General features: G+C 40.2%; 1 protein-coding gene across 4 annotated transcripts in view; it reads right to left on the bottom strand.

Moving 5' to 3' along the window:
• Window positions 1–1590: 1590 nt before the first annotated feature.
• Window positions 1591–26005, bottom strand: part of NRP1 (neuropilin 1) — a 111979-nt gene continuing 87564 nt past the window's right edge. The window contains exons 11-18 of one of the 4 annotated variants that reach the window (XM_080581223.1): window positions 25055–25199; window positions 22058–22162; window positions 19017–19076; window positions 11738–11875; window positions 8767–9041; window positions 8170–8263; window positions 6600–6656; window positions 1591–5333 (exon numbers count right to left, since the gene is read on the bottom strand). In XM_080581223.1, coding sequence (XP_080437349.1) covers window positions 5044–5333; window positions 6600–6656; window positions 8170–8263; window positions 8767–9041; window positions 11738–11875; window positions 19017–19076; window positions 22058–22162; window positions 25055–25199 — 1164 coding nt within the window. In that variant the 3' untranslated portion in view covers window positions 1591–5043. The remainder of the gene's footprint in view (window positions 5334–6599; window positions 6657–8169; window positions 8264–8766; window positions 9042–11737; window positions 11876–19016; window positions 19077–22057; window positions 22163–25054; window positions 25200–26005) is intronic. The other 3 variants (XM_080581224.1, XM_080581225.1, XM_080581226.1) reach the window with 3 other exon arrangements.

Below are 26005 nucleotides of genomic sequence, written 5' to 3'. Positions count from 1 at the left end.
AACAACCATAATGTCTGCAAATTTACCTGTGATCTGAAAATCAAAACCAAATTGGACATTTGACTTTGGGAAAGTGGGTTAGGAGAACTGAATTAAAAATAGACTAATTACACATGAGAAAAGACATATGGGGATCAAGTTTAGAAATATGCTAGTAAGCACTTGTTAAGTCCTCATATGCCTCACAGAAGGCAGTTTATGAGGACTGAGGAGCCTCTTTTTCCACTGGGGTCAGTAGGTTCGGCCCAGCAGGCAGGCTTGTACAGGTAGGCATGACTGTCCTTTCCGTGATGCCAAGGGGCCTTACCCAACTGTACGGCAGCTGGGCTGCCCCTGCCTCTCCTGCGCATCTGCCTGTTGCTGTATAATCATGTTTTATGTTCTGCTAAAGGGCAATGAAATGAGACTGGGTCCAGAACTGCAGCTACATGGCTGCTGATTTAGGGCTGGTTTCTTTGATTTGTAAAATAATGACAGCGTTTGCTTGTGTCTGCTTGCCTAAGACCCTTTTTGCAGACCATGACCCTAATATTTGAACCTCAGAGTTATGTACTCCTGGCTTTGGCTTTCTTTAGATGAACAATCTGTTATTTCCATCTGGTCACTATTTTCTTCCAAGTTTACAGGTTATGGTGGGTTTCACTACCAGAACCCATTGCAGTATTTTTGTCTTTCCTTCATGCAGTCTCTTTAGTGTGGGAAATGGAAGGCTTAGTGCTAAGTAAATATTAGCTTCTAGGCTAATCAATTTCCCCTAAATGAAAGAAAGACAATTTTCTTAACTTGAAATACTTGTCTCTCTTTTCTCAACTTCATCCTCAATGGATTCACTTTATAGATTTTTTTTTTCTTTTTCCCACTAATTAATTCCATTGTCATCTATTTTCCCTCAAAATGCCTTGCGGCTGAGTATCACAGAAACAAACAGAATGCAATGAAGTACATTCCTAAGGAATCTGGATTTAGTGATTGTATGAACAACAACCTTTACAACTAGTTTTCAAGAGCAATCCCCACTCTAACCACAAAGCAAAGTTTTGTTAGAAGCATTGCTGTAGTTCCAGCTCATATTTTAAACCCATACCCACAATACCGCTCTCTCAAGGAAAAAAGATTTGATATTTTCAAGTATCACAATCATCAAAAATATGGTAATAAGCACAATATTTTTCCCAGGAGTAGCAAAGTAGCTGAGGTAAGTATGTCCATGAGCACTCAAACTAATGACATACTGACAGTATGTGCATTGCTCATAAGTGCAAAATAAAGATTTGACAAATTTTAATGTGCAAAGTGCTTAGTATTAAAACCATGCTGCTAAAACCACCCTAAACAATGAACTGTCCTACCGAGGTGTCTGTCCATTGTACATAAGGATAGTTGAGACAACCAGATTAGATGAGAAACTTAAGTTTAGAAACGTCCAGTAAATACCTAAAGCTAGCAAGATATATCCTAACTTTTATTCTAACTAATTGCCTTCGAACAAGTGTAGCCATGATTAAAACATTGTGCTTGTTGCAAGATTCTAAAGAAAAACAGACATTTAATAAAACAAATCCATTTTAGTATAATAAAATACATCAGGTATGGGATATTTTATGAAAATGTTTAATTCAACTGTTTCTTTGGAATGTAGTAGTCATAGTTTGGAAATTTAAGTTACAGTTCAGTTCTATGTGATTTTTTTTTTATGCTACTCAGTGTCTGAGAATACAAATGTCATTTAAAGTTAAGGCTTCGCTGTTCATTTTGAAACAACAATTTACAAGTGTCATATTGTCATAGAAAATAAAAATTTCTGTAAAAAAAATTTGCACAAAGTTTTATGATGGTACAAAACATGAAGCAATAATATACCAGTAAAATGAAATCATTTTACTACAGAAGATTTTTATAGTTTTTCAATAAAGAAAAAAATATGTTATTTTACACTTTAAAAATTATGAAACAATCTAAAACAATATAAACTGAACATTTTGTAACACTGCCTTTACAAATTAATAACTTTATAAACATATAATTTTTTTTAAATATATTTATCAGTGCAAGATACTTTTCAATGTAAAGTTGCAGTATCATTTTTCCTTTTTTGAAGGGCAACTTTCATTCTATTACCTTCAGAGAAATCAAATCTTCAGTGCTAGATCCTCATTATCATAGTAAGGTCTGAAGACCACAAAGGAGATACAATTCTTTTTATGTTTACTATTCTCAGTATGTTAAAACATTACAGAAAAACAAACAACCACCAGCTTTACTCTTCAAACAGACCAAGACCAAGAGCTAGCTGGTCCAGAATCTATTGAAATCCATGGGAATATTTCAAAAAGTTTTGCATCTGGGCTCCCCAGTGGGATTTTCTCTTCAAGGCAACATATAAATGTAACTCTCAGGCTAGTGGACTAGAAGTGTTTTGAGCTAAGGAGAGCAGATCCTAACACAACTGAAGCACATGGTGGTATGCTGAAAATAGTTTTGAAAAATCCATTATCTTTGGGTTAATTAACTAGCTGCTGCGATACCATGATGGTCAACTTACACTGTAAGACATAAATGAAAATTCTGCCTCTGCCAAAGTGAGCTTGTCACTTGGGCCATTTCATGGTCTAAATTTTGGGCTTAATTTTCAGGCCTTAGGTGCTCCGTCTCACCTTCTGGATGACCCAAGGTCTAGAGCCTGGGGAGGTAATTCTTACAATTTAGGTAAAGGTATGATGACCTGAAGTGTGTGTTTGAATATTCACTATAGTCTCTGCTTTAGGAGTTCTTTGAAGTTGCAACTGTCCACTGTTTTTCTATTAAGTCTTCCTCTAAAATATTTTCAACTACCTACTTCATATTTTTAACCTTTAGTCTCCCTCCCTCTTCTTCAATTTCTGGGTTACTGGTTTCCACGGGATTTTCTGTTTTGTGATTAGTTTCTGTTTTATGATTAGCATTGTTTACATTGGTAGATATGCTTCAAAACATTTAATTGAGAAATAGGGGTGTATTCTGTTGCTGTAGTAATTCATTGGTGAATTAGCCCTTCTGTAGTCCTAACCCTGGGCAGGATACTTCATTGCTCTACTACAAAATCAGTTTTGGAAAGGACTAACTCCAGAAGTCACAATCACTTCCCTGGCTCTGTGGAGGGAATTCAGTGAGGAAGGAGTTCAGGACTTCGCAGGACACTCCTTCCACCAGGTTTGCATTGGCTGAAGCTCCCCAGCTCCAGCTGTGTTGTGGAGGTCACTGCAGATGGCCTGGGGCTGCCCTCACACTGGTAGGAGGGGAGAAACCTTCTGCCCCCTCACCTCCTCCTGCGCTCTCCTGAGCACAACATACTTGTTTCTTTTTACCCTTCTGGACCAGCTGCATAAGCTGTTGGATATTATTTGTCCAATAATATTTGTCCCTAAATATTAAAAAATTGCCACATAATTGTTGAGCACATTTTCCTGACAGCTTAAATTATCTCAGCTCACTGAATCTATCACTATCTGCACTTCTGGTCAAACAGAAACCTCGTGGTATGAGATGCCAGTCAGATACAGCAGAATGGTACGAACATCCCCTACATGCACTGTGGGATTTTATTCTGCCCTCAGTACCCATGTGCAAGCCCAATTAGCATTGATTAGCATGAAAATACAGGTTTACTGAGAGAACAGAAGTCTGATTCAGGTAGTGGCAGGAGGAGGAAAGTTTCTCATTTTAAAGGCAATTGTTTCAGTGAGGGATTCATTTTCCCTAGTGTAATTAACAGGCAAGTTGTTCAGGATAAAAGATGTGTTTCATGACTTCAGGAAAAAAGATACTGTCACTTTATGCTGTTAAGAAGAAACCCAAAGTTCGACTTTGGAGGGTAAAGTTAAGAATTTTCCCTTATTTTTTTAACACAAACTAATAAAATCCTTTGCCATTACCAGCAAGTTAAAGCTGCAGTTTTCTTTCCTTGGCAATGGCAAATGTTTATGCAATCTACTCAGAGAGAGAAAGAGAGAATGAGAAGAAAAAGGGAGAGAGATTTTACATTTGAAAATACATTCTATATGAAAGAACAATAAAAGGGGATATTGCAGCTTTATACAAAAGGGTCAAGAGACATGAAGTTGAAATACAGAAAGCAGAACAATCGAGCCAGGTGGTCAAATCTGATTAGCCGTTGCCTTGCTTAGGCTACTTTCTTACCCTAAAATATACTTTTCTTTTAGTCAGTGAGCCATCAGTATATGATTAAAGACAAGGGCGCAACTGGAGAGAAGCAGAGCTGTAGTCAATGTTAACACAATGAGAAGCAGTACAAACAAAAAGGCACTTGAGAGGACATACACTAGCCAGTGCCAAGGACTTTTTTTGTTTAGATTTTAGGCAGTACACTCGGTTACCAGTTGTGTCTGATGATGGCACATACTCTTTTATGGAGTTCACAAGCACAAAATTTAGTACAACACTGAAAAACATCAATAAAATTTGACTGTATTGCTTCGTAAACAGAGCTGACACACTATATTGGTACTGATGCAGCAGTACTTTCAAAAACATCCTAAACCTTCTTTGCCTATGCACAACACGAGCAATTATACACAAATACAGGTGCAGGAGTCCACTAAATTGCTGTTACTCCAATAATTTCTGGGCACTGAGCTACAGACAGCATGTCCATCCAAAGGACCCCACTGAATACATTTTGTGACAGCATCTTGGATTTTGCACAGTAAAAACAAAATTATCCATTAACAGAAAACAAAAGAAAGGGAGAGAAAGAAAGACAAAATGAACTATAAGTCAATCATACTTGGTCTCAACACCAGCATTTGATTATTTCAAATAAAACCAACAGAAAAAGCAGACTGTACATGATTCAGATTGTTAACACAGGTTGGTGTCCATGTTTATCGGTTACACACTCATTGAAGCTCCTGAGAAAAGCTTGGCTCAGTGTCATCAATGCACTTTTCAGCCTGTACAGTAAAAGAAGATCAACAGTTCCCCAGCACGACCGAGCTATGTCCTTCCATCTCGATTCTCTGAAACTTCTCCACTCACTTTATACCTTCATGCTTCCGAGTAAGAATTCTGTGTGTTTAGTTTGTCTTTCTTCAGTTTTACACCATCGACCAGTTCAAAATTGTAATTCTCCAGTGCAGACAAGTTCCTCTCTGACATCCCATTGTGCCAGCAAGCACAGTACAGGACAACTCCACAGATGGCTCCTAAAAGCACTCCAAGTGCGCTCATGGCTATGATAGTAATAAGGATTGGATCTAGGGTTTTCAGGACGTTGCCTGGTTTCCTGGAGATGTTGTCATCGTAGTCCTCATCTGTATGATATCGAGGCGTAAACCCTGAAACGGAGTAAAGAATTGCAAAATGTTCAGAACAGATTAGAGTTAGAGCTTTGTTTGATGAGTTGGAAATTTAGAAAAAGAATATAAAGTTTTTGGCATAAATTGCTACATAATTTGAAAAGCTAGCTTCCTGGAGGGTAGTCATAAGCAGCTGAAAACTATAATGTGGCCCAAATAGTTGTTGATTTCTTCATACTGTTCTTCAGTCATTGAATCTGCTACATGATATTAGGGGTCTGACTCTGTCTTGATTTACATAGGAGTCTTGGGAATGAATAACCAGACCTTTTGGTTATATTTTGCCTGTGGTATTTAGCTCCAAAATGTTAAATAAATATTATACAGCTCAGTGTGAATATTTATAGTCTTAGACACTGATCAGGAATTTCCACCGAGTTTGAGTCCATCTCCACTTCACTGACTTCAGGATTGGACCTTGAAATGCAAACAGGGACAGAACTGACACAGCAGAGCACTCTGCCCCCTTGTGTAAATATTCACTGGGTATCATAACGTTTTCCCTCACCTCTTTGAGTTTATTAAGGACATAAAATAAACTTATAAACTTTGCTAATTGTTGCAGGAAAAGCAAAAAACTCTTTCTGGACAAATGCTGCTTTCACTGAAACCAATGATAACAATCCCACTGACTGTAACAGAAAGGAAAAAAAAAAAACACCTAAGCTCTATGCCTGAAAAAATGCGACTATATTTTATTATTGGGACAATATGACAATTATGATCCATTTAATGATCCATTTACAGCTATCATCATTGAAAACGATAATGCTTTGGTAGACTGGTCATAAAATGACATTTTCAGCAAGGTCTGAGAAATGATTAGCCTGAAGAGTTTTGAGCCTAATTACCTAGACACTGCATGAGGCATAAATTGTAAGATATAATGATAGCTTTTCTTCAGCTTTGGGCATGCCTTCTAGATAACAAAATATTATGGATCTATAGTGTCTGTATGTATAGATGTATGCAATGTAACAAATATATAAAAATATAATTTTAAATGTTTGAGATAGTTATAAATGATAGAAAGTCTGTAAGATTGTGTGGCATAGAAGAATTAAAATTTGAAATCATTAGTATAAGTATAAGCTTTTTTAGTATTTGATCTAGATAAATAAAAAACCTAGTACTATGAGCAGTTAAGAGAACCAATCTATAAATAAATAGATAAATAGAATACAAAAATTCACATGAAAATACACTTTTAAATTCATGTTCTTGTAACAATAACACAATTTTTACCTGTTTGATTACTTTCTGGGTCTTCTTCATCTATTTCATTCTCCACATCAGTTGATTCTAATGAAGCAAAGAGAATTGACATTGATTATTAAGGTTACAAACACTGATTGACTATCATGCTGGCAATAATGGTATAGCAGATTTTTCTGTGTCAGAGCATCATTATGTCAGCTTGACAGAACTGTTCATTATGATGGGCTCTGAAAATTAATGGAGAAAAAAGGATTTAAAAACTCCTCTCCACCCAATCTTGGCACAGTTTTAGAGTTATCAGCAGGGGTTTTCCATGCCTAGGAAAGAGAAATCAGTGTGATAAATTAGCATCTCATTCATTGTATTTACAATTTTGGAGCCCAATTCCATAACACTTCATCAGTGAAGGCATAGTTAATCACAAGAACAGTTTCACTGACTGCAGCAAGACCACTCATGTTTGGGCTGCAGACTGAGCTTTTGGCTTTGGCTCCTAAAAGGAGGACACCACAGAAAGATCGGGCACCGTGCCCTGCCTCTCTTTCCTGGTAATAGTCACTCTGGTGGCCTAGGATGAACCCCAGGATATGGACTGCACAATGAAGAGACTGTACAGTCTTCTTATTTGGCAATGAAATTACCATGTAGTAGAAGCCTGTCATGTTATCCCCAAATGGCTGTTAGCCACAAAGGGTGAGGAACACCCTCTATTATTGTTCTCAGTTGTGCTGCCAACTCAGATGGCGTAAGTTTATATTTCTGATGCCGACGCTTCTCAGTTCTATTTCCTCTCCTATGTGAAAGTCATTGCTTAATCTCCATCGTGAAGGACAGGATTCAGTTTCTTGTGTTTATCTGCGGGTGCTGCTGCCAAATTACATGCAGTATGCAATGCAGATACGATCAGCAGTGACTGGAATAACTCAAGACTGGCCAGAAATAAAACCTCTGAAATAGTGGCTCAAGAATAGCTTGGCTCAGATGCGGAACAGGCCATGATCTAACATTACTCAGTGATATATGTCTGGGAGCTGGTGACTATAGCAAACGAGTCACAGCAACCTCAGAGCTGCAGAACAGCAGAGGACAGGACAGGGGCCATTGCACCATGCTTGCACATCCAATGCGGGTTTGATACAGTGCTTTAAAAAACCTAGGATAGTTTTCAAGTGGTAAATGATCTAAAAAGGGTGAAGAAATTAAATTGGAATTTTGAGCATTACTTAAGTCAGGTAAGAGCATTAGGAAAAGCAGAATAATTTTAAGAGTACATCAATAAATATACAGGGAGAGATGTGAGGATGTGAATGTGCTGTGACCCATCAGTAGGGTGCCAGTTCTGAACCAAAAGACAGCATCACTGCAGTACTGAGGTCAGCCTATGAATTAAGCTATGGGCCAAATCAGGGTGTTTTCAGTGCAAAGTTTCCGATATAGGCAGTAATTATGTGTCCCTTTCTCACAGAAAAAGCAAACAAACAGAAAAAGAAACAAAGAAAAACAACCAAAACCAAAAACCCCCAACCCCTCCAACCAGCTACCTAAATAAATCATATTTTGGATGAGATATCGATACATTCTTCCTATTTGTACTTACTTCTGCAATCCTCTTGTGCTACGTGATTGTCAATATTAATGTCATCCACAGCAATTCCTCCATTTCCTTTTCCAATTTCTCCCTCTATAACCACCTAGAAAAATAAGATAATTTTCACATTGTTTTCATGTTAACACACAATTGAAGCATTCAGGAAATTTTAATTAGCTGTTAACACACGTCTCCAGTTGTCACGATGCCATATTACATATACTTTGATTGTGGCCTGTCAGTCAGCACTGTAAGTCTTTCTGAACTTACACATGCAAACGTGAATGTATATAATGTCATAACTTCACTGAAGTCTTCTACATCAGCAGCAAAACTGTGGCAAGGATGCAGCTTTGTGACAGATGAGAAATGATTTCTAATGTATTTATTTGGCCTTCTATAACAAATTGCTTGTATCACTGTCATCTGAGATGCCATGAAATATGCCACTATTATTACTGTCACAGCAGCAGCACCTCATCTGTAGGTATAAACCTGTCTACGTAAATCCTCCAGTGACATTTTCTGCTAAGGCGTATAAAACATGACCAGCAAGGCCTCCATGGCATCATCTCTGTCAGCGTAGCGAACGATGGCCACACTCACCTGGTAATGTTTCACAGACTTGTGCAGAAGAACACGTCCCTCCTTCCAGCAGTTTGCCTGGTGCCCGCTTAGGGTCCACAGCACCTGGTCGTATTCATCTGGCTTTTGGTACCGCAGCTTGATCTTCAGGGTGCCGACGTGCGGGCCGGACATATGGTACCAGAAGGTCATGCAGTGGGCAGAGTTCTGTGAGTAAATCACGGGGCTCAGCAGCCGGGCAACTTTGCCTTTCTGGCTTTCGTCAGCTTGCGAGTAAATGAAGTTGCCATCTCCTGCTGTGACAGAAGGACTGCGTTAGAAATAGTGACCAAATGTCATTTTATTTGTTCACCTAATAAACCCCAGCCCCAGCCACCCCTGCTCGTGTTGCCTCCTGCCAAGTCTCACAGCTGAGGGCGGTGCTCTGGGAGCTCTGGGGAAGCACACGTGCCCCAAGGAGAGTTTATTTCTGCTGGCCATTGTCTCCTGTGCCGCTCACCAGGACGGCCTGTGCCAAGAATTGCTCAGGAAAGGAGGCAAGAGCATGTTCAGTGTGACAACGTATGCTGCACTAGTCAGTGGGCACCTCTTGAGGAGAGCCTGTCCTCATGCAGCAGGCTTGGCAGAAATCCCCTGGGCCTGCTCCACACTGATTGTGCAAAGAGCTATTTTAATCTCTGTTTAGTCTGTGTTTGAGAAGGCAAGGTCAGAATGGGAAGAGCACTGGAGAAGAAGATAGCTGTGAGCAGCTACGCTCTGAGATCAGGAACTGAAATCTAAACAGTGTTCCTAAATCAAGTTATACTGTTGTCACAAATGGTGCCAGAGATATTCCATTTGATTTTGGCAGTAATATATTGGGCTCCGTATTTTTGTGAGCCATTTTCCAGAAGATTAAGATTATGGCTGGTATTTTCTGAAGAGCAGAATGGATCTATACGTGTTGAAATCTGAACACTGGATCCCCTTAACTTTGAAAATCACTTGTTTAATCACACTGGGAGGGAAGCAGGGGCGAATGTAATTTGGTAACAAAATGCTAAGTGAGATACTGACTACAGTGAAGTGCTTGTGATTTGCACTAGCCAAGCTGCCATTTCAGTCAGGTGTTGAACAGCCTATTTGCCGAGGATTAGGGTAGAAAAATACAAAGTTCACCTGTTGTGGGTGAGTAAATTGCATACATTATATAGTCACATAACAGGATGGAAACAGCATTTACTGGCATATGTTATTTGCCTATATGTTCTTTCCAACTTTGCTTCTGTGTAGAGAGCAGCACAACACGTGTGCAAATCTCATCAAAGAATGGTGATAGGGAAATCCAAAGGGAGGAAAAAAGGAAAATAATCACAGCGTTAGGATGTCATCCCAGACGACCTAACTGGCCAAAATTAATCATAACGTATATTTTGAAGTGGTGTATAGAATATTCTGCTGTCATAAAGCAATTGTTGTTGAATATCACTTATGTGGAGTTTCTTCAGCTTTATACAAGTAAAGCTGAGGGCAAGATATACCTGGGGATTGCTCATTGCTGTTCTGCCAATGTGCAAGGTGGCTTTGCTGGTTAATGGCCACACTGAGGGGCATGGATAGGATGGCAGTGCCATTCAGACTGCTTGTGGTCTGCGTTCACACTCACCCCACCTAGATGGCAAACCTTGCAGGTGAAGGTGCCCTTGGAGATGAAGGAAAATTCTGGACAATATTGAAAGTGAGTGTAGCAAGGAGCGAAAGGAGCTGCCTGGAAGACTTATTGAAGTTACAGTTGATGGAATGGATAAGCCTTCTGCACTAGCAGGGCCCAGCAGAAACAACAAAATCTCATTTGAAAAATATCATTTCTTCATCTCTTGATTGAAGACAGGTTCAGTCTCTCTATAATCCTTGGTGGCAAAGTGCAGATAGCTCTCATTTCCAGAATATTATTGCAGTGCTGGGTCAGGAACTCTGTCTTCATTGTCTTAATTAGAGCTTTACTTATGCATGCCTTTTAGATTTTGTCAGTCTCTGGCTAACATAGCTTTTAACCTCCTTTCAATGTCAGATCCTACTGAGCCATTTCACTTTACTTTACATCAATTTTTCCACCATTACAGCCTTCACTTCAGCTAACTGCATTTAGTTAATTTGATGCCATTTATTTGTACAATGCCATTTATAGTCAAAGTATTATAAGTTTCTTTTTTTTTTCTTTCCCTGAAACTACTGTACTTGTCTTAAGATTCAATTGAAAATGTCTCAGAATTTAAAAAGTCCAATTTTGTCTAATTTCCTTGTCATTCTCATTAGGCAAAGGGGTTGCAGAAGTGGGAAGGGGGGGTTCATCTCTAACACATTTGATTAATCTGCACGTATGCAAGAGAGAACACTGAAGTGAGAGGCTGTGCAGGTCACACACTGCCTTCCCTTCTCCACTAGCCAGCAGCATATTTATTGCCTAATTATGCAGAGCCATGAGTTAGATACTACAAAACCAACCAATCTATTTCCCAGGGTAATAATTCTGGAAAAACTCTGCATGAGCAAAGGGATCACTGCAATCGCCAGCTCCTGTTGGAGAGGAGGACATCGAAACAAGTCCATTGGGGAAATTTTACTTGCAACACCTTTCTGTAGCAGACAGTAACTATAAACAGGAATAGTTCATGAGGTTTGTTCAGGACAGTATCATTTAGTAAGTTATATTTGCAGAATATTTGGCTTTTTTTTTTTTTTTTCCCCTACCCTGGATGGCAGTTATCCAAAAGCTAGTCAGAAGGAGGGAATATCTTCAATTCCTGACCATAAATGATCTTTATTCCCCAACAGAAGGGACAATTATGGTCAGTTGTGTCTACACATAACCGATCAGTTTGCCCAGACTTATCTTTCCCACAATACATATTTTAGGTATAACTCACGCTCCTGTGGTTTTGGAAGGCATCTTGGTATAAAACAGAACAACTTCTTCCCATGTAAAATGCCTAAATCATGAACTCATGATTACCTGTGTGGTCTTGAATTGGCCCAGTTTTGCTGGTCAGAATTGCCCACTTCAAATCCACCTGGTTGTCATGTTCCCAGTGGCACAAAGTTTTGTGAGATCCCCAGCCAAACCCACAGTTGAAGTTGTATATTGGCAACTCTGCAGGAAAAGAGAGAAAAGAAGGAAGGAAATATGATTATTAATTGCATTATTCAGATTTTGCATTTCAGAACCAAATGTATTTATTTGATATTTAAGGGAGCCATTCTTACTTGAAAGTCTGAGAAGCCATAACAAGAGCAGCCCTTCTAGGAAAAAGATGAAGAATGGCTATGTCTAGTAAATGATATAACTGCTTTTTGTCTCTTTATGAACCATATTTTGTGACATTATGTCGTTAGATTAATTCTTCTGATTTGCCCACATTGTCTGATACACATTGTCTGATAACTCTGTTGTAATATATATGACTCAAAAAAGAAAGCTCTGGCTTATCAGATATATTCACTGGTTGTTAATATACATTTGCACCATAACTGTGCAACAAATCACAATGAGATTTGGATAAAAATAAGAAAAGTCAGGAATACTAGTGAAATGTCCTTGCCCATAAAGGATTTCTGGTGAAACGTATAATACGTGGCTTCAGTGTGAAACAGTATTTCAGCATCTTCCAGACAAGTAGGCCCACAAGATGGCAGCATTGAAATGGACAAATTGAGACAGAAAAGGGACAAATGTGGCTGATTGCCAAGTGAACTGAAAATAAGCTTCAAAACAAGCTCCACGTAAAACAAGGGAAGTCTGGTATTATGGTCAGGATGAGATCATATCTTGTTTTCAGCTTCTCTTCAATTCTGCCCAAAGGTTTAATACCTAGTAGCTTATTTTATTCAATACAACTTGGAATTTGGATGGGAATATTATACAAAGATAGCACATAAATCCCTTGTATTTCTTATTTTCAGAACCAGTTTGAAATCTTTTGGGCTTTTGATTTCTACCCCACTGGTATGAACTTTCACCTCACCTTGAGCAATGGCAACTCCCACTAGAGCAATATTCTTTCTAAAGCAATGTGACCAAATTCTGAAGTCTTTTCTCAGACATGACTCACGCCTTATTAAAGGAAAAAACTTAGGTTTAATTTAACGAGATGCTTTGTGCAAATATAAACTGAGAACAAAGGACTCTGTGCTCCCATCACTATCAGCTCTCGGGGAACAATTGTGTTCTTTTGCTCTCTCTCCCATTACATAAAAATAAAAATTAATAATAAAAAAAAAGAGAGAGAGAGAGGTAATGTAAAATTTAGAATGTCTTTTGTTTATTGTGGGAAAATATGGAGAAATGTGGGAAGTGTGCCAGGACCTTCAGCCGGGCAGACCTCTGAGGTGGATCTCCTTCAGTCTGAAGAGGCAAAGACCTTCTCCACACAGTGAGCAGCCCAGGGAAGACTGGAAAGGCTTTTGAACTCACAAGCCAGATTTTAATAGGAAGTAAACTAGAACTGTTATTTTATGAACCTCAAAGGAAACCTCAAGTGAGTAGGTTAAGACAGGACAGATACAAAAGGGGTTCATCTATCACTCTGTCCTTGCTCGCTGTGTCCTTGTTCAGTGAGACCTTGCTCCCAGACAAAGTTTTAACTCAACTCACCGTATTCCTGCATGGCAGCCACGGTGCCCTCTCCCCTCTGGGCCCCCCAAAATGCCCTTCTGTCAGCAGAGAGGTCTGGGTGCATGGCAGATCCCATCCATCCCTTCTGCTACGGCAGCTCAGCACTGAGCCCTGTCTCTTCTCCTGCCTTTCATCTGCCCCATCCCGCCCGCCGCCCCTGCCCTCCCGCCGGCCTCCGGAGGGGTCTACCCGACATTGTCACGGATGCGGCATCCTAACTGGGAACAAATGAATTAAACAGATACTGTCTGTTGCAGGAATTCAATGTGGAGAAAACGTGTTTCCTGGCAGACCCCAGCCCTTTCTAGGAAAGGGGAAGATCATGGTGAATAATCTCTCTTTGGGCTCACAACGTTGAAGAAGCAGAACTCAGCCTGTGCACACATGGGTACAGAAAGGCAATCCATTATGTTTCTTACTTCAGTATATGTTTTGTTTTTTTTTTTTCTTTCCTAGACAATGGGACCGTGATCAAAGAGATCTTGTCCGAAAGGGGACATCTGAAAATCAAGGGGAATTTTTTTAAAGAAACAGAGTGACATTGAAATGAATTAAAGGGTTTTAAGTTTGTGAAAAATATCCTTTCATTGTCAAGGAGGCCTAGAGAGAGCTATATTGCATGGCTTTGACATCAGAGCCATGAAACAGAACTTTAAAAAAGGCCCTAGAAAACCTAAAACAAAATTAATTTTATCAATCCCAAAGGATTATATCATGCAAAGCTTGTAATAGCCTGCGTGGTATTCAAACCACAAGAAAGGAGAACAGTGGTAGAGAGATCACATACATTTGAAGATGTAACAGCATAAATGAGCATATAGCACAAAGAAACAGGGATTGTTCAACTCTGAATAAAAATAAATAGCAGAGGACACAGGAGAAATATATAAATGAGTGAAGAATCTAGAGAAGGAAGATTACAATGTTCTGTTTTCCCCATTTCATAGCCCGCAAACTATGAGGCATCCAGTGAAGTTCAATACTGATCAAAGGAAATACCTTCTCATATAGTGTGAACAACACTGCTTCCCTTGAATGCTGCTAAAGCTGAGCACAATTCGAAGAAAACTGGACATTGAAATAGATGAGGAAAATATCCAAGATTTAATTGTTAATTCTCAAATGCATGGAGTCACAAAAGCCTTCTGCTTCATGGTTTGAAGCAAGCTCTGAACACTGGGATTAGAAGGAGAGCTTCAAAGCAGGACTAAATTTCACAGCACCATCTAATAAAGAATTTTTGTACACTTTCATTTGAAACATATAGGCCAGTAAACTGGCAAAGAGCCTAAGTCTGATATGCTTTGGCCATGCCTGTGTTCCTTGGTGTTGGTCTCACAGACAGCATAGAGTAACATAAAAATGAACTTCTTTTCCATGCAGAAGTTAATGAGAATCCCCTGAAATTGAGCAGGATTAGGCATGTAACCTGCTCTCAGTCAGCTACTTTTTGCTAGGTCCTTACTGTTTTCTCAGAAGTGATCGTGTTAATGCCTTCCTTAGACAATCACAGCAATGGAACTGAAGGTCAAAGGCAAGGCATTTCAGAGTACTCTCATTTTATGGGCTCCTTAAACATGCCATCTCTTATTGTCTGTTCTTAAGTCTCTTCCAATACTTCTCCCAGGGACCCATAAAAAGAAAAAATAGACCTGCTAGCCAATTAATAACAGACACTTGTAGCATCAGGATAGGTTCATTAGTCGTATGGACAGGAGGACTGTCCCAGCAAAAGACATAATAGTTCAATTCTTCTATTAAAGGTCCCAGGGGGCTGATACAGTAGCTCACAGTAATCTACAGGCAATCTGTCCTCTTCTTTGTCCTTGAACTATAGCTTGGCAGCTCTTGGGAAAGGAAGGAAAGTAGAGAGGAAGGAAGGATGAGTAGCATTTGGTGAGCTCCCTTTGCAGCGCTGGCCCATTCCCCTGCTAAGATAATTCCCTTGCCAAGAGGTGATTGATCTTGGGGTTTGTGCCTATTGAGAGGATGAAGAAAACCAGCTATTATGTAACTAAATAGCACCACTTCAGATGAGAATCTGAGAGGGAGGTGTGACAAAATCCCATATGTCTTTTTGAAAATGTAGGGTACGTGATACTGAATTAAAACAGATTTATCCTCAAAGAATAACCAACAGCTGTACTTCTTGACCACATCTTGCTCACAGCTGGAACCATTACTGCACACGAACAAGAAAGTCATTTGAAAATCTAGTTGAGTGAGTTTCTTGCAAGTCCATTAATCTTTTGCGGCCCACAGACTTTGACATATTTTTATAACTCTTCTGACAAGAGGCAAGAAAGAGCATGATGGCATTAAAAATGCTATGAAAATTCTCTATAGGATGCTCTTGCCAAAGGGTACATCAACATTAAAATGAGAAATTACAAACATAATTTGGACCACTTCAAAGTAGTATATTGGGTCTGATTCTTATTTGCATTTCACCTTTTTATACTGCTTATACTGGTGGCATAGAATTACCTTAAATGATAGTAAATTTTAATTTAAGTGCTTTAATATCCCTTTACATCCCTTTATTGATGCAAAGTTGTCCTGCCATAAATGAGGATCAGACCTATTCTACCTTTAAATTATTTCTTTGTGTAGATTTTAACCTCAGGATTTCTTATTTATATTTTCCTGAAATACCTCTTACATGGATGAATAACAAGATAAGTTACTTCTTGAACACTGCTTTACAAAGGACTGAGCTTACATTCAGAGAGTACATAATGTAAATGAACTGCTTGCTCTGGATGTAAATATCTAAGAGTCAAGAGTTTCAGATAGTTCTGTGGAATTAAAAGAGAGGTATTCAAAAAGGCTAGATGTTGGTGAGTCGTAGGACTGAGGCCTGAAAGGTATTTATCTTGACGGACAGGTTTGCTAAAGGCACCTTTTTAAGTCTGAGGAGCAAAGTAGATCTTCTCTTAAAAAAAATCAAAGCTTTAAACATTTTTAGCAGTTTGAAATCATGATTCTTTTTTATTTTCTTACAATTCAGTCCCCTTGAAATGAACTGCAAAAGTCTCTTTGATGGAAAGCTTGTTTATACACAAGGCTTTCCAGCTATTTGCACTTAACTGTTTCCACAGTGTATGAAAGCTGGCGGGAATAGGATAATCTCAGGCTTTGACACACACAAGTGTGTTAGTCTGGGATAACAAGATTAGGGGTGTTTGCAGGCATGAGTGCAGGCAGGTGGACAGCAACGTAGCTGTTAGCACGTATTATTGCAGAAGTACCTGTGCCACGGCAGGAGCTGGTACGGAGAGGGCTGGGAAATATGTCCTGAATCACTGTGACATGAGCTGTTGTGGCTGGCAATGGCATGTGTAGCTCATGCAGGGTTACCCGCAGGAGCCTGCATCCTGCAGCTCTTCCTCAATAGCTCTTTGGCTTGGAGGTCACCATTTGCCTTGAGGTGTATTAGTATCTTAAGGTAAACCTTAGGGGGAATTATGGCTGAAGCTGAAGGCTCAGTCCTTGGTGTGTTAAATGGATACCTCATTCAGCTTGAGAATAGCTGAAAGAGCTGGAGTGTGCTGATCCCCTGATCCTCGGCCAGCTGAGGCCAGGGGGAGCCCAAGCAGCTCTGTAGCTTCAAGGCCAGTTTAAACTATGCTATTTGTGGCTGCTGTAGCAGGCTTTTGCTCCCTGCAGCATGGCCTCTAGCTCGGACACACTTTCTTGTGCCAAAGAGGTCCAGCCGTGCCCCCTCCATAGAGGGAGATGCACCACCGCCATGCCAAGAAGGCTTTCCCCATGTTGAGGGGAATTTCTGGCTGCCCCTTTTGGGGAGTTTTCTGGCTGGTTTTCAGTGAGGGATTACGAAGCAGCTGGAAACCTTTATGTCTTAAACTGCAGATTTGGGAAACTTTATTTATTGGCATCTGACTGAACTCTATCTCTGATCTTTGTAATGTGCTGCCATGTGGGAGCCTGGAGTTTGGGATGTGAACTTGTCCCTTATTCCCCGGAAGGAAACAGCTTCTACCAACACAATGCAGGGAAGTAGCATTGGCATGCTCTGAAGGGAACCTCATAAACTTCTTCAGTAGAGAAAAAACTTGGCTCATCATGCAGTAAACGAAGGTGGTGCAGGAGGGAAGTAAGGAGAGAAAATGAGGATATCTTCATCTCTGGCAGAAACAGTCAATCTATTATTGGAGAGTCCCACCCAAGCCAAAGGGATTAAACACAACCTGTAACTGCATCTGGCACTGTGGAGGAGCGAGGAAAACTGCATACCACAGAGGCACTTTATGAATTTTCAATTAGCATTTGTTTAAATGCAAGAAAACAGTCAAAAGAACTGTAAAATAAATCCTTCATTTCAGCCAAATAAAAAGCTACAAGATTGTTTCAGACAGAAAAATCCAAATGTTCTACTCAAAAACCACTGCGATACCTCCCTCCCCTTCCCCAACCCTAAATTTTGGGGTTGGGGGAGAATTGCTGGCTGAGGGAGAATAGCACGGAGAAGTGTCCTGCGAAGGCACTGGTACCCCTCAATCTGCCCCGCTCATACAGCAGGGCAGAGCTAGAAATAGTATACGCTGACCAAGCAAACTGTACAGCCCTGGAGACAAATTTTAGGGACAGTAAATGCATTTGCTTCTGCAATATCAGAACGCAGAAGCCGAGAGGGGGAACAATGTCAGAGAGAAGCCAGCTCTATCTCTTTATCAGCTCGACACCACTGGTGTCCTGTAGGAAATTTTTGCATTATTAGTACCTTTCTTCTACTTGAAGCAAAAGAGGTTTGTGTCACATAGTTGAGGAAACAATGATAAACACTTACCCACCCTGTTAATAAATCACTTGCAAGACTGTGTCTGACTGTACCTTAATGGAGGAAATGGGAGTAGCTGAAAACTGACCTCCTTACCGCTCTGCAATCAGTAATGCACAGAGCTTTAAACTGGTGTTCCCAGTCTCTACGGCTCAGATTTTCTGCCCTAATCTGTCCTCTCTTCCACTCCCAGTAAATTGTACAGGATATTAAAAAATGCTATGAAAGCTGCGGAAGGAGCAAAGTAAGGATTTTAAAAGCTGCTAGTCATTGTATTGATTAAGTAAAAAGGACCTGCTGCCAGTGACAACTTCTTTCTCCCCTTTCAAGTTCATGGTAGCAGTTTATGTAACCCCATTTTGAGAAAAATTGCTAGAAAACAATATTGTAAAACTGCCAGCTCCCTGGTGGAGAAAACTGGCAAACTTTACTTGTCTTAGTTTTGTAAAACCATGGATATAAATAGTGAATGGCTTGTGTGGCTCTGTTTTTGTTTTCCTGGAGTTTGCAAACACACTTTGTGTTACTGACATGCCACATTTAGAGACAGTGCACTGTGTGATTAAGTTAGTTCAATTTTGTCAGCATTTGGCATTTGCTGATGCAGAAGGAAATCTTGTTCTCTGCTGTGTCTACATGTGGATGAAAGGAATAAAATATTTACTGTACAGAGCTGAGAGACCAGATGCTTCTTTACTTCAGAGACTTTTAGGGAATGGGGAGTCAGGAAGTGCTGCAATTCATTATTTTGTCTCTGGTATGAAATTTGGGTATGGAATTTATTACGTTTTTAATAAGTTTTTTTTTTTTTCTTTTTACCTGGTTGTAGTGTATTGTCTATTACTGTTGGCTTTTCTGTATTCAGTACTGTAGTACCACCTGGAAAAGAAATTATGCATGTCATGATACATGGGACACAACAAAGGACACAGCAATCATCAGGAATATCCTATATCTAAATCTGAAATATTACCACCTTTACTAGACATGTAGGTAACTGAGTATGTTAAGCATGAAAATATGACATTAAAGGTCTGGTTTCCTTTATAAAAAATAAAATAAAATAAAAAATTAGTATTTGTCATTAAATAAAGCTTTTTGTCTTTGGAGTCCTTGCAAACACCAACTAATAAATCCTCACCATGTCCCTATGGTTGTCCTCACTTTATAGAGAGTGATTTGCTCAAAATCACGTGGGATATCAGTGACTGATCTCCCTAGCCCCTCCTAACACTCACCCATCTGTGCATTCAGCTATGACATGCTTGCCACATCAGAGACCTGAGCTCCTCCAGTCCCTGCCATGCTGGGTCCTCCCTGTGCCTGGCTGCGCTGTGGCCCCAGCTCACAGGAGAGGTGTGTGGGAATTGCCCAACTTTTGGCTACCATCTAAGGCAGGTTTCACTTCTGTCTCAAAAAGCAGGAGGAATTAAGAACTTTCCCTTTGTCTTCTTCTTCAAGCAGTTGAAAAAGAGGTGAGCGGGGTCACGGCCCTCTCCCTAAGCCCACTAATTTTAAAAATACTTGACTTTTTTAAGGTAAGCCTTATATTGATAAGGGAAACAAAAAGTAAATTAGCGCAATTATAAATGCGCAGTGGGGTGCTGATTACCAGTCAATAGTTTTTCTCTTCTCCAGCAAGCAAGTACTTAAAGCATTATAGAAAGGATGACTATGATGACTTCCAATGAGAATGAATGCCTGAGCTATATCAGCTTTATGTTTGTGAGAATGATCTGATGGGAAATGCTATACGCCACGCAAATAGAGCAGCTCTGTATGGGGTCCAAATAGAGCAGGAAGGAATCTGGCCTACAGCACAATTACAGTTAATTGCAAGGAAGGCTTCATTGTGATACTCACATATGTGCGAGTACCATCAGGGAAGTGACTCTAGCAGCCGTACCCAGGAGAACGCAGGCACCATGCTCGCACTGGGAGTGGATGGAAGAGGGGAAGGCACTGATAAAACCCCTCTGCCTTTCTCTGCTAGCCTTAATGGACCGTGAGATTTACATACTTTCCTTCTATGCATTTTGGAGGAAGAAAAGAATGTTTGCAATGAAATTATTGGTAAAATCACTTCTGTGCATTTTTGTGTTATATATAGCATCGTAAGTAAAACACAGAATTTCTGCAGTGTCCACAATTGAGCATGCACTGGCCAGGGTTTCTAGGTGGTGTAGTAAATTATACTCAAGTGTCTGCACTTTGGTAGAAGGGCAATGTAGTAATTTTCAATTTTAGTAGTGAAAAAGGTTCAGTTCCCCAGAAAGCTGGTGTTCAGGAAGGCTGATAGCTGTTCCCTTGTCTTAGAGGTTATAAATGGCTCCCTAAGCACAGCCTGCAAAAATTGCCAGAGGGAGTTTCTTCTGCTCAATAACCTTTCCCGAAGGGATATGTGGGATGCAGTCCTGAGCTGCCTGAAGCACACAGACTACGAGCAAATGAAGAGGAAGGTGCCTGCATAGATCTGTCTCCTTCCCCTCGCACAGCCTGTATGTGAAATGTGTCTCTGCCTATTGGGTCTTGCAAGACAACCCTCAGCGTAGGGCTTTGCAGGAAGCCCCAGGGTTTTCTGACCCATCTCTTTGCTTTCAGAAAAATAAAAAAAATACGTTTAGTAATATTGAAAGCTTCCTGAGCTACCTTAACACGATACAGACTATTTTGTCAGACTCCCTGCATGGCTCTTATTCATAAAGAATAAGATTCATCTGGAACACTGATTTGAAAAGCAGTGACAGTGACTGTGCAGTGTCTTTTCTGCTCAAGAATTGTTTTTCAATATTTGATTTGCAACATGCATTTACATGAGACATTGGCAAAGCTCAGAAAGCTGAAACTGCACTTTCATTTGTATCTGCTGTCGGATGTTCTACTTGGCTGCTTCCAAAAAGCTGATCTCTCTCTTACCTAAGATTTCCCAAAGTCCTCTTGGCCAGCTATTGCCAGGTTTTAATGCTATTTTATGTCATGGATATAAGAAGTAATAAACATTTATTAGATAAGTACACCAGGGAGAAGTGATGAAATAACCCGTGTTGCTCTGTCCAAAAATAAGCTTAGCTGCTGTAGCAGTATGGATCTGCTACAGAAAGATCTCCTCAAATGGGCCCAGAGCTATGTGGAGCAAGTGACCTCCAAGAAGAGAGAAAAAATGTAGTGGTGCAGTGTCAGCTATATCAGAAGGACACTGGTTTGGTGCAGAAGTGAGAAAACAGGAAATTTAAGAAGCTTTCTCCCTTCCAAATGCAGACTACGCTATGTCCCTCCCTGCTATTTTTCTGCTAGTGATGGCAGTTTGGAGAACGTCAGCCCCTCTGTGGCTGTAATGCAGTGCTGGTGGGGAAGCTCATGGAAATCTTTCCGGTGGTATATGTGTGAGTATGCTTTGATGACACGAATCTGCTTTGTTTCTGTCTGAGAAAGATTTGGGGTTGATATTTGAGTCCTACGCTAAATTTTAGGTGTGGAAGAGTATCTTCAGCTTAAACAATATTTCATTTTGAGTTCTTCAGTCTCAGACAATAAATCTCAAAAGGTTTGTCCATCTTTTTTCTTAATAAGAGGAAGTTTGATTAGGACATTTGATTAGACACAATTCCTGCTCAAAAATATGCCCTCTGTTCCAACTAGTCACTATTATTTGCTTCAAAAATTACATAGCTGAGAAAACAATCAAAAGTATTGTCATATGTAAAAGGCAGATGTCTATGTTTTGACAGCACTGACAATACAAACTGCATACCAATGTCCATTTATGCTGAGTGATTAAATCAGTGCAAACATTTAGCTGGTTACTGGCGATGGGTATGAGCTACAATGAAGCTGCAATGGAATGAGGATGGTTTCTGCACCTGTCAGTTGGTAGTCATCACCTGTGCCACTGTGACAGTTCGCCTGGTCATCATCACACTCATCTACAGGCTTGCCTTCGGAAACGGTAGGAACAGCTGTAGGAGCTGAAACAAAATTCAGTTGCCCAGTTAAAAAGTGTGCTGGAGAATCAACGTGCAATTGGCACTAACATTTTGATGAGTACCATATGCTGTCATCATGTGTTGTTTTTGAGGAAAGGAGCAACTCTACTTTGCAGGTTAGTTAGTATTTCTTTGCAACGGAAAGCACCTGTTCTGCCTCCTGCCCTAGGGCACTCTGCTGTGTCTGAGCTCAAGGGCTGTGCAGCAAAGCCCTGGACTGGCTGATGAACGCTTATTCCTAAAAAACAGGAGTGGAGGTCTGGCAAGGCAGAATGGGAGTCTCAAGGAAGGATAGAAAACCCATCAGTTTATTGCATGGCCAAAGCACCTGTGAGTAGGCCTGTAAAAGGCAGCAGGAGGGCTGCGTGCTCAAGGTGGTGATTCTGCAGCACCTACCACATTGCCAAAGAAATCTCTCTGCAGAGCACGTATAAGAGAGGAAATGTCTGAGCAGAGTCCTGGTAACAGTGGCAGGAAGGCAGTGTGATGTAGAATCACTTTGTGCTCAATGAGAAGATCTGGAAGAAGTTGCTTTTGTTTTTGTTGAAGTTATAAATAAGTAAGACATCAATGATGTCAGTCATCCCTCCTGGCCACCTGCTTGCTTCTCACTGGTGATGACTTTCCGGTAGCTGCTGCATAACCAGTAAAATCTGACCTTCGTTATTACAATTAAGATCTTGAGATTTGTGAAAGATGCCAGAAAATATATCTAAATCCCAGTGTCTGCAAAACATATCACATCTGGAAAATCAGGATACGGATACCTGGTGTTATGTTTAAGTTTTATGCTCTAAGTATAGTTCCCTGGCTTAAGATAACCAGGCTGGGAACATGGTCCAGGCTTTGCTTGTTCTCAACTACTGTTATTTTCATTAACAATGCTTTACTGTATTATAAGCTATACAATAATGCTTCTCTTCCGTGGATTCTTCTTTGCCCTTCTACTGCCTCCAGAGTCCACTGGCCACACAAGATCCTATGCACTTAGACTGATAATGTCAGAGGGGATGGTAGTTTCTGAAGTAGCTATATTGTGGGCTGAAACAAGGACCCCAGTCTGTGCTTTACAGGTATAATCTAGCCCTAGTTTAAGAAACACTTCTCTACCTGTTATGAATTATACAGAGTGTCTGTTCCCCATATCTCTTTAAAAACCCCTCTGGGAGCTCCCTCTAGCTTTCTGCATTGAGTTGAGTTTCTCATCTTGATCTTCATGCCCCTGTATAGCCTCAAGCTTGCCTACGTCTCTGCCATCATTTCATATAAACCCCCTGGGATGCTCTGAGCTTCCCCTTGCTCATTACTGCTGGAGAGCTGATTTCTACTCTTGTCTGTGCTTATCTCTATGCTTCTCTTCTCATCTCAGCTCCTGTCCTCCTCAGGAAATCTCAAGTAACTTCTCTTCATTCAACTCCCTCTTTAAGACAGTTATACAACAAAGTTTTCTTATTATGCTTCTCTCATGGGTGCTTTGAAATTGACCTTGCCTATCCGTGGGTGACCTACAGGTGAGCTACCTTCAGAAGTGCATCACAGCGGGAAGATAAATGCAAGTAATGTGTCCCAGGGGAACATTATGCTTGGTGAAGCAGTTTCCCAAAAAGCATTTTGCCTAGTTAGTCTCCTCTTTGGCTCCTCCATCTCACTGAGTAACACATTCTTGTAAGGTGGTCCATGGGTTCACTTCTTGATGTCTAGGTGGCTACAGGACCCCTGTGGCAGGAGGACGTTACCCATGGGTTGTGAGTTTACACAGGGCAGGTGCTGAGTTTTCTTTTCTCTTTTCTGAGCAAGCAGCACAATAGTCTGCAGGAACTAAGAATTCCCACAGGAAATGAGGACTTCCTTCAGGAACTAAGAAGTATTTCCAACCTACCCACCTTCCGGGACAAGTAAAAACCACACTTATTCAGTCTGGCCTTCACTAAAAACAACACAGAACGTGGTAGTTCTCACAGAAAATACTTCCCACTTGTCTGCCTTGGGAATGAAATGGTGAGAAAGAAATGGAGGCAGAACATTCAGTTTCATTCATCTTGCGAGCCTGTTCAGCTACTTCTTTATGAGGTATCATAAGAAACCCCCAATAATGTGTTTTGTTACTATATATGTATTGTTAAGCTCTGTGATTTATAACCCATGCCACTATAACATTATCCACCACATAAAAATGTGAAATTCATGTAGTTATCTGTAGTTATCTATGATGTTAAATAATTATTGTTTATATAACAAAAATCAAAGCATTATTATACCTCACATCACAGCCCAAGGATAAATGTCTAAACTTTGCTTTTCCTGGTCTTTCATCTCTTGACATACTACTGCAAAATTAAAGCTTGGTATGGAACACAGGGGACCTCCCTTGCTCCCCAAAAAGAGGAGCACAGACCCTATCCAGACAAGTAATCATTGTCTACCATACTGTCTGGTGCGACTTTCACGTTGTTTGAAGGAGCAGGAGGCATAATTGCTGTATTTAGTCCAACACACCCTCTGCATTCTCAGAAAATGTCTCTTCCTGGGTTGTATCATGGTAACACAAAATATAAGTTCCTTTATTTTCTCGTAATAGCTCTATGCTTCTTGAAAGTATAATCATAAGGTTGCTTAAGGGAACAGAAAACCATGTGGAGAATATCCCTGTGATTCAACAAAGGAATGGGAGAAAGAATAATATTTGTGCCTTGGGCATATTCAAATGTCTGCAGAGAAGGAACTGATTAGTCCAAGAAACAGCACTAATGGCAGTCACGGAAGCGAGAGTCCAACGTGCTGCCTGTACAGGAACAGCAGTGTTCAGCAGTAGTCCAAGTACAGAATGTATGTGTGAAAATAATAAAGTGCATTCATCTCTAGCAGAGCAATTACCTTCGAGTTCACAGCCCAGCAGCTCCATTCGCAGTCCCAGTCCTCCGTGTGTGGCTCTCTCAGGGTAGACACGGATGAATCTTGTCGATACAGGTTCAAAAGTCCGCAGTTCAGGTGTGTCGTAGTTGGTGTTTCCTTCAAAAGTCTGCAAAGCATAACAAATGCTACTTGTTAAAAATGAAAATATATTTTCAACATTTTCTTCATTCTTTAGCTTTTTAATTAGGTGAGACGTAGGCCAGATTCTAACCATTTAATAAGTGTCAGACTTTCCTGCCCTAAATGAGAATGGAAAATACACAGTTTAAGCTTCTTGGAAAAGTAATGCATTTCATTTTTCATTTTTCTTTTTTCATAAACTCAGTAGCAACCAATCCATCAGGGTCATAACAAGAGCTGAGTGTTTAATGAGACATGTTTTTAAATGACGCTCTGATCTGGGGTTTAGCTGGGTGACATTTTCAACAGTTCTTAGGGAAAAAAAATGACTGAGGTGAAGATCCTGTCACCTTTTAAGTGGTTACAATAATAATCCAACTATTCAAGAGAAAATTTCAATCTGATTTCCCCCAGTGACAGAGTTTCACAAGTTGTAGTTATTTCAAAAGGCATAAATTAAACTCCAGGAACAGTAGCTGCAAGAGTTCTTCCAGTGAGACTGCTATTGAATAAGAATAAAAAGAAAGAAAGAAAGCAAGAAAGAAAGAAAGAAAGAAGAAAGCCGCTTCCTGATAAAACTGCAATATAATCTGACGGGTAAGGCAGGTCAGCGAATGTACATTTCAGACAAAAATCTCTTGTCTGAGTTGCACTCTGGGTTCTTCAGCCATAAAACAGCTCTCAATGGCATTTGTTTGATACTTTCAGCTTCCCGTCAGTGAAATTTTGCATATGGAACATGTTATAATTTGTACTTAAAGCAACACCCTGGGTGCATCCATGGAGATAATC

Source organism: Anser brachyrhynchus (genome assembly GCF_964034855.1).
Source record: "Anser brachyrhynchus genome assembly, chromosome: 2".
In the NCBI taxonomy this organism is placed as follows: Eukaryota; Metazoa; Chordata; class Aves; order Anseriformes; family Anatidae; genus Anser; species Anser brachyrhynchus.
This window is presented reverse-complemented; position numbering and strand designations above follow the sequence as displayed.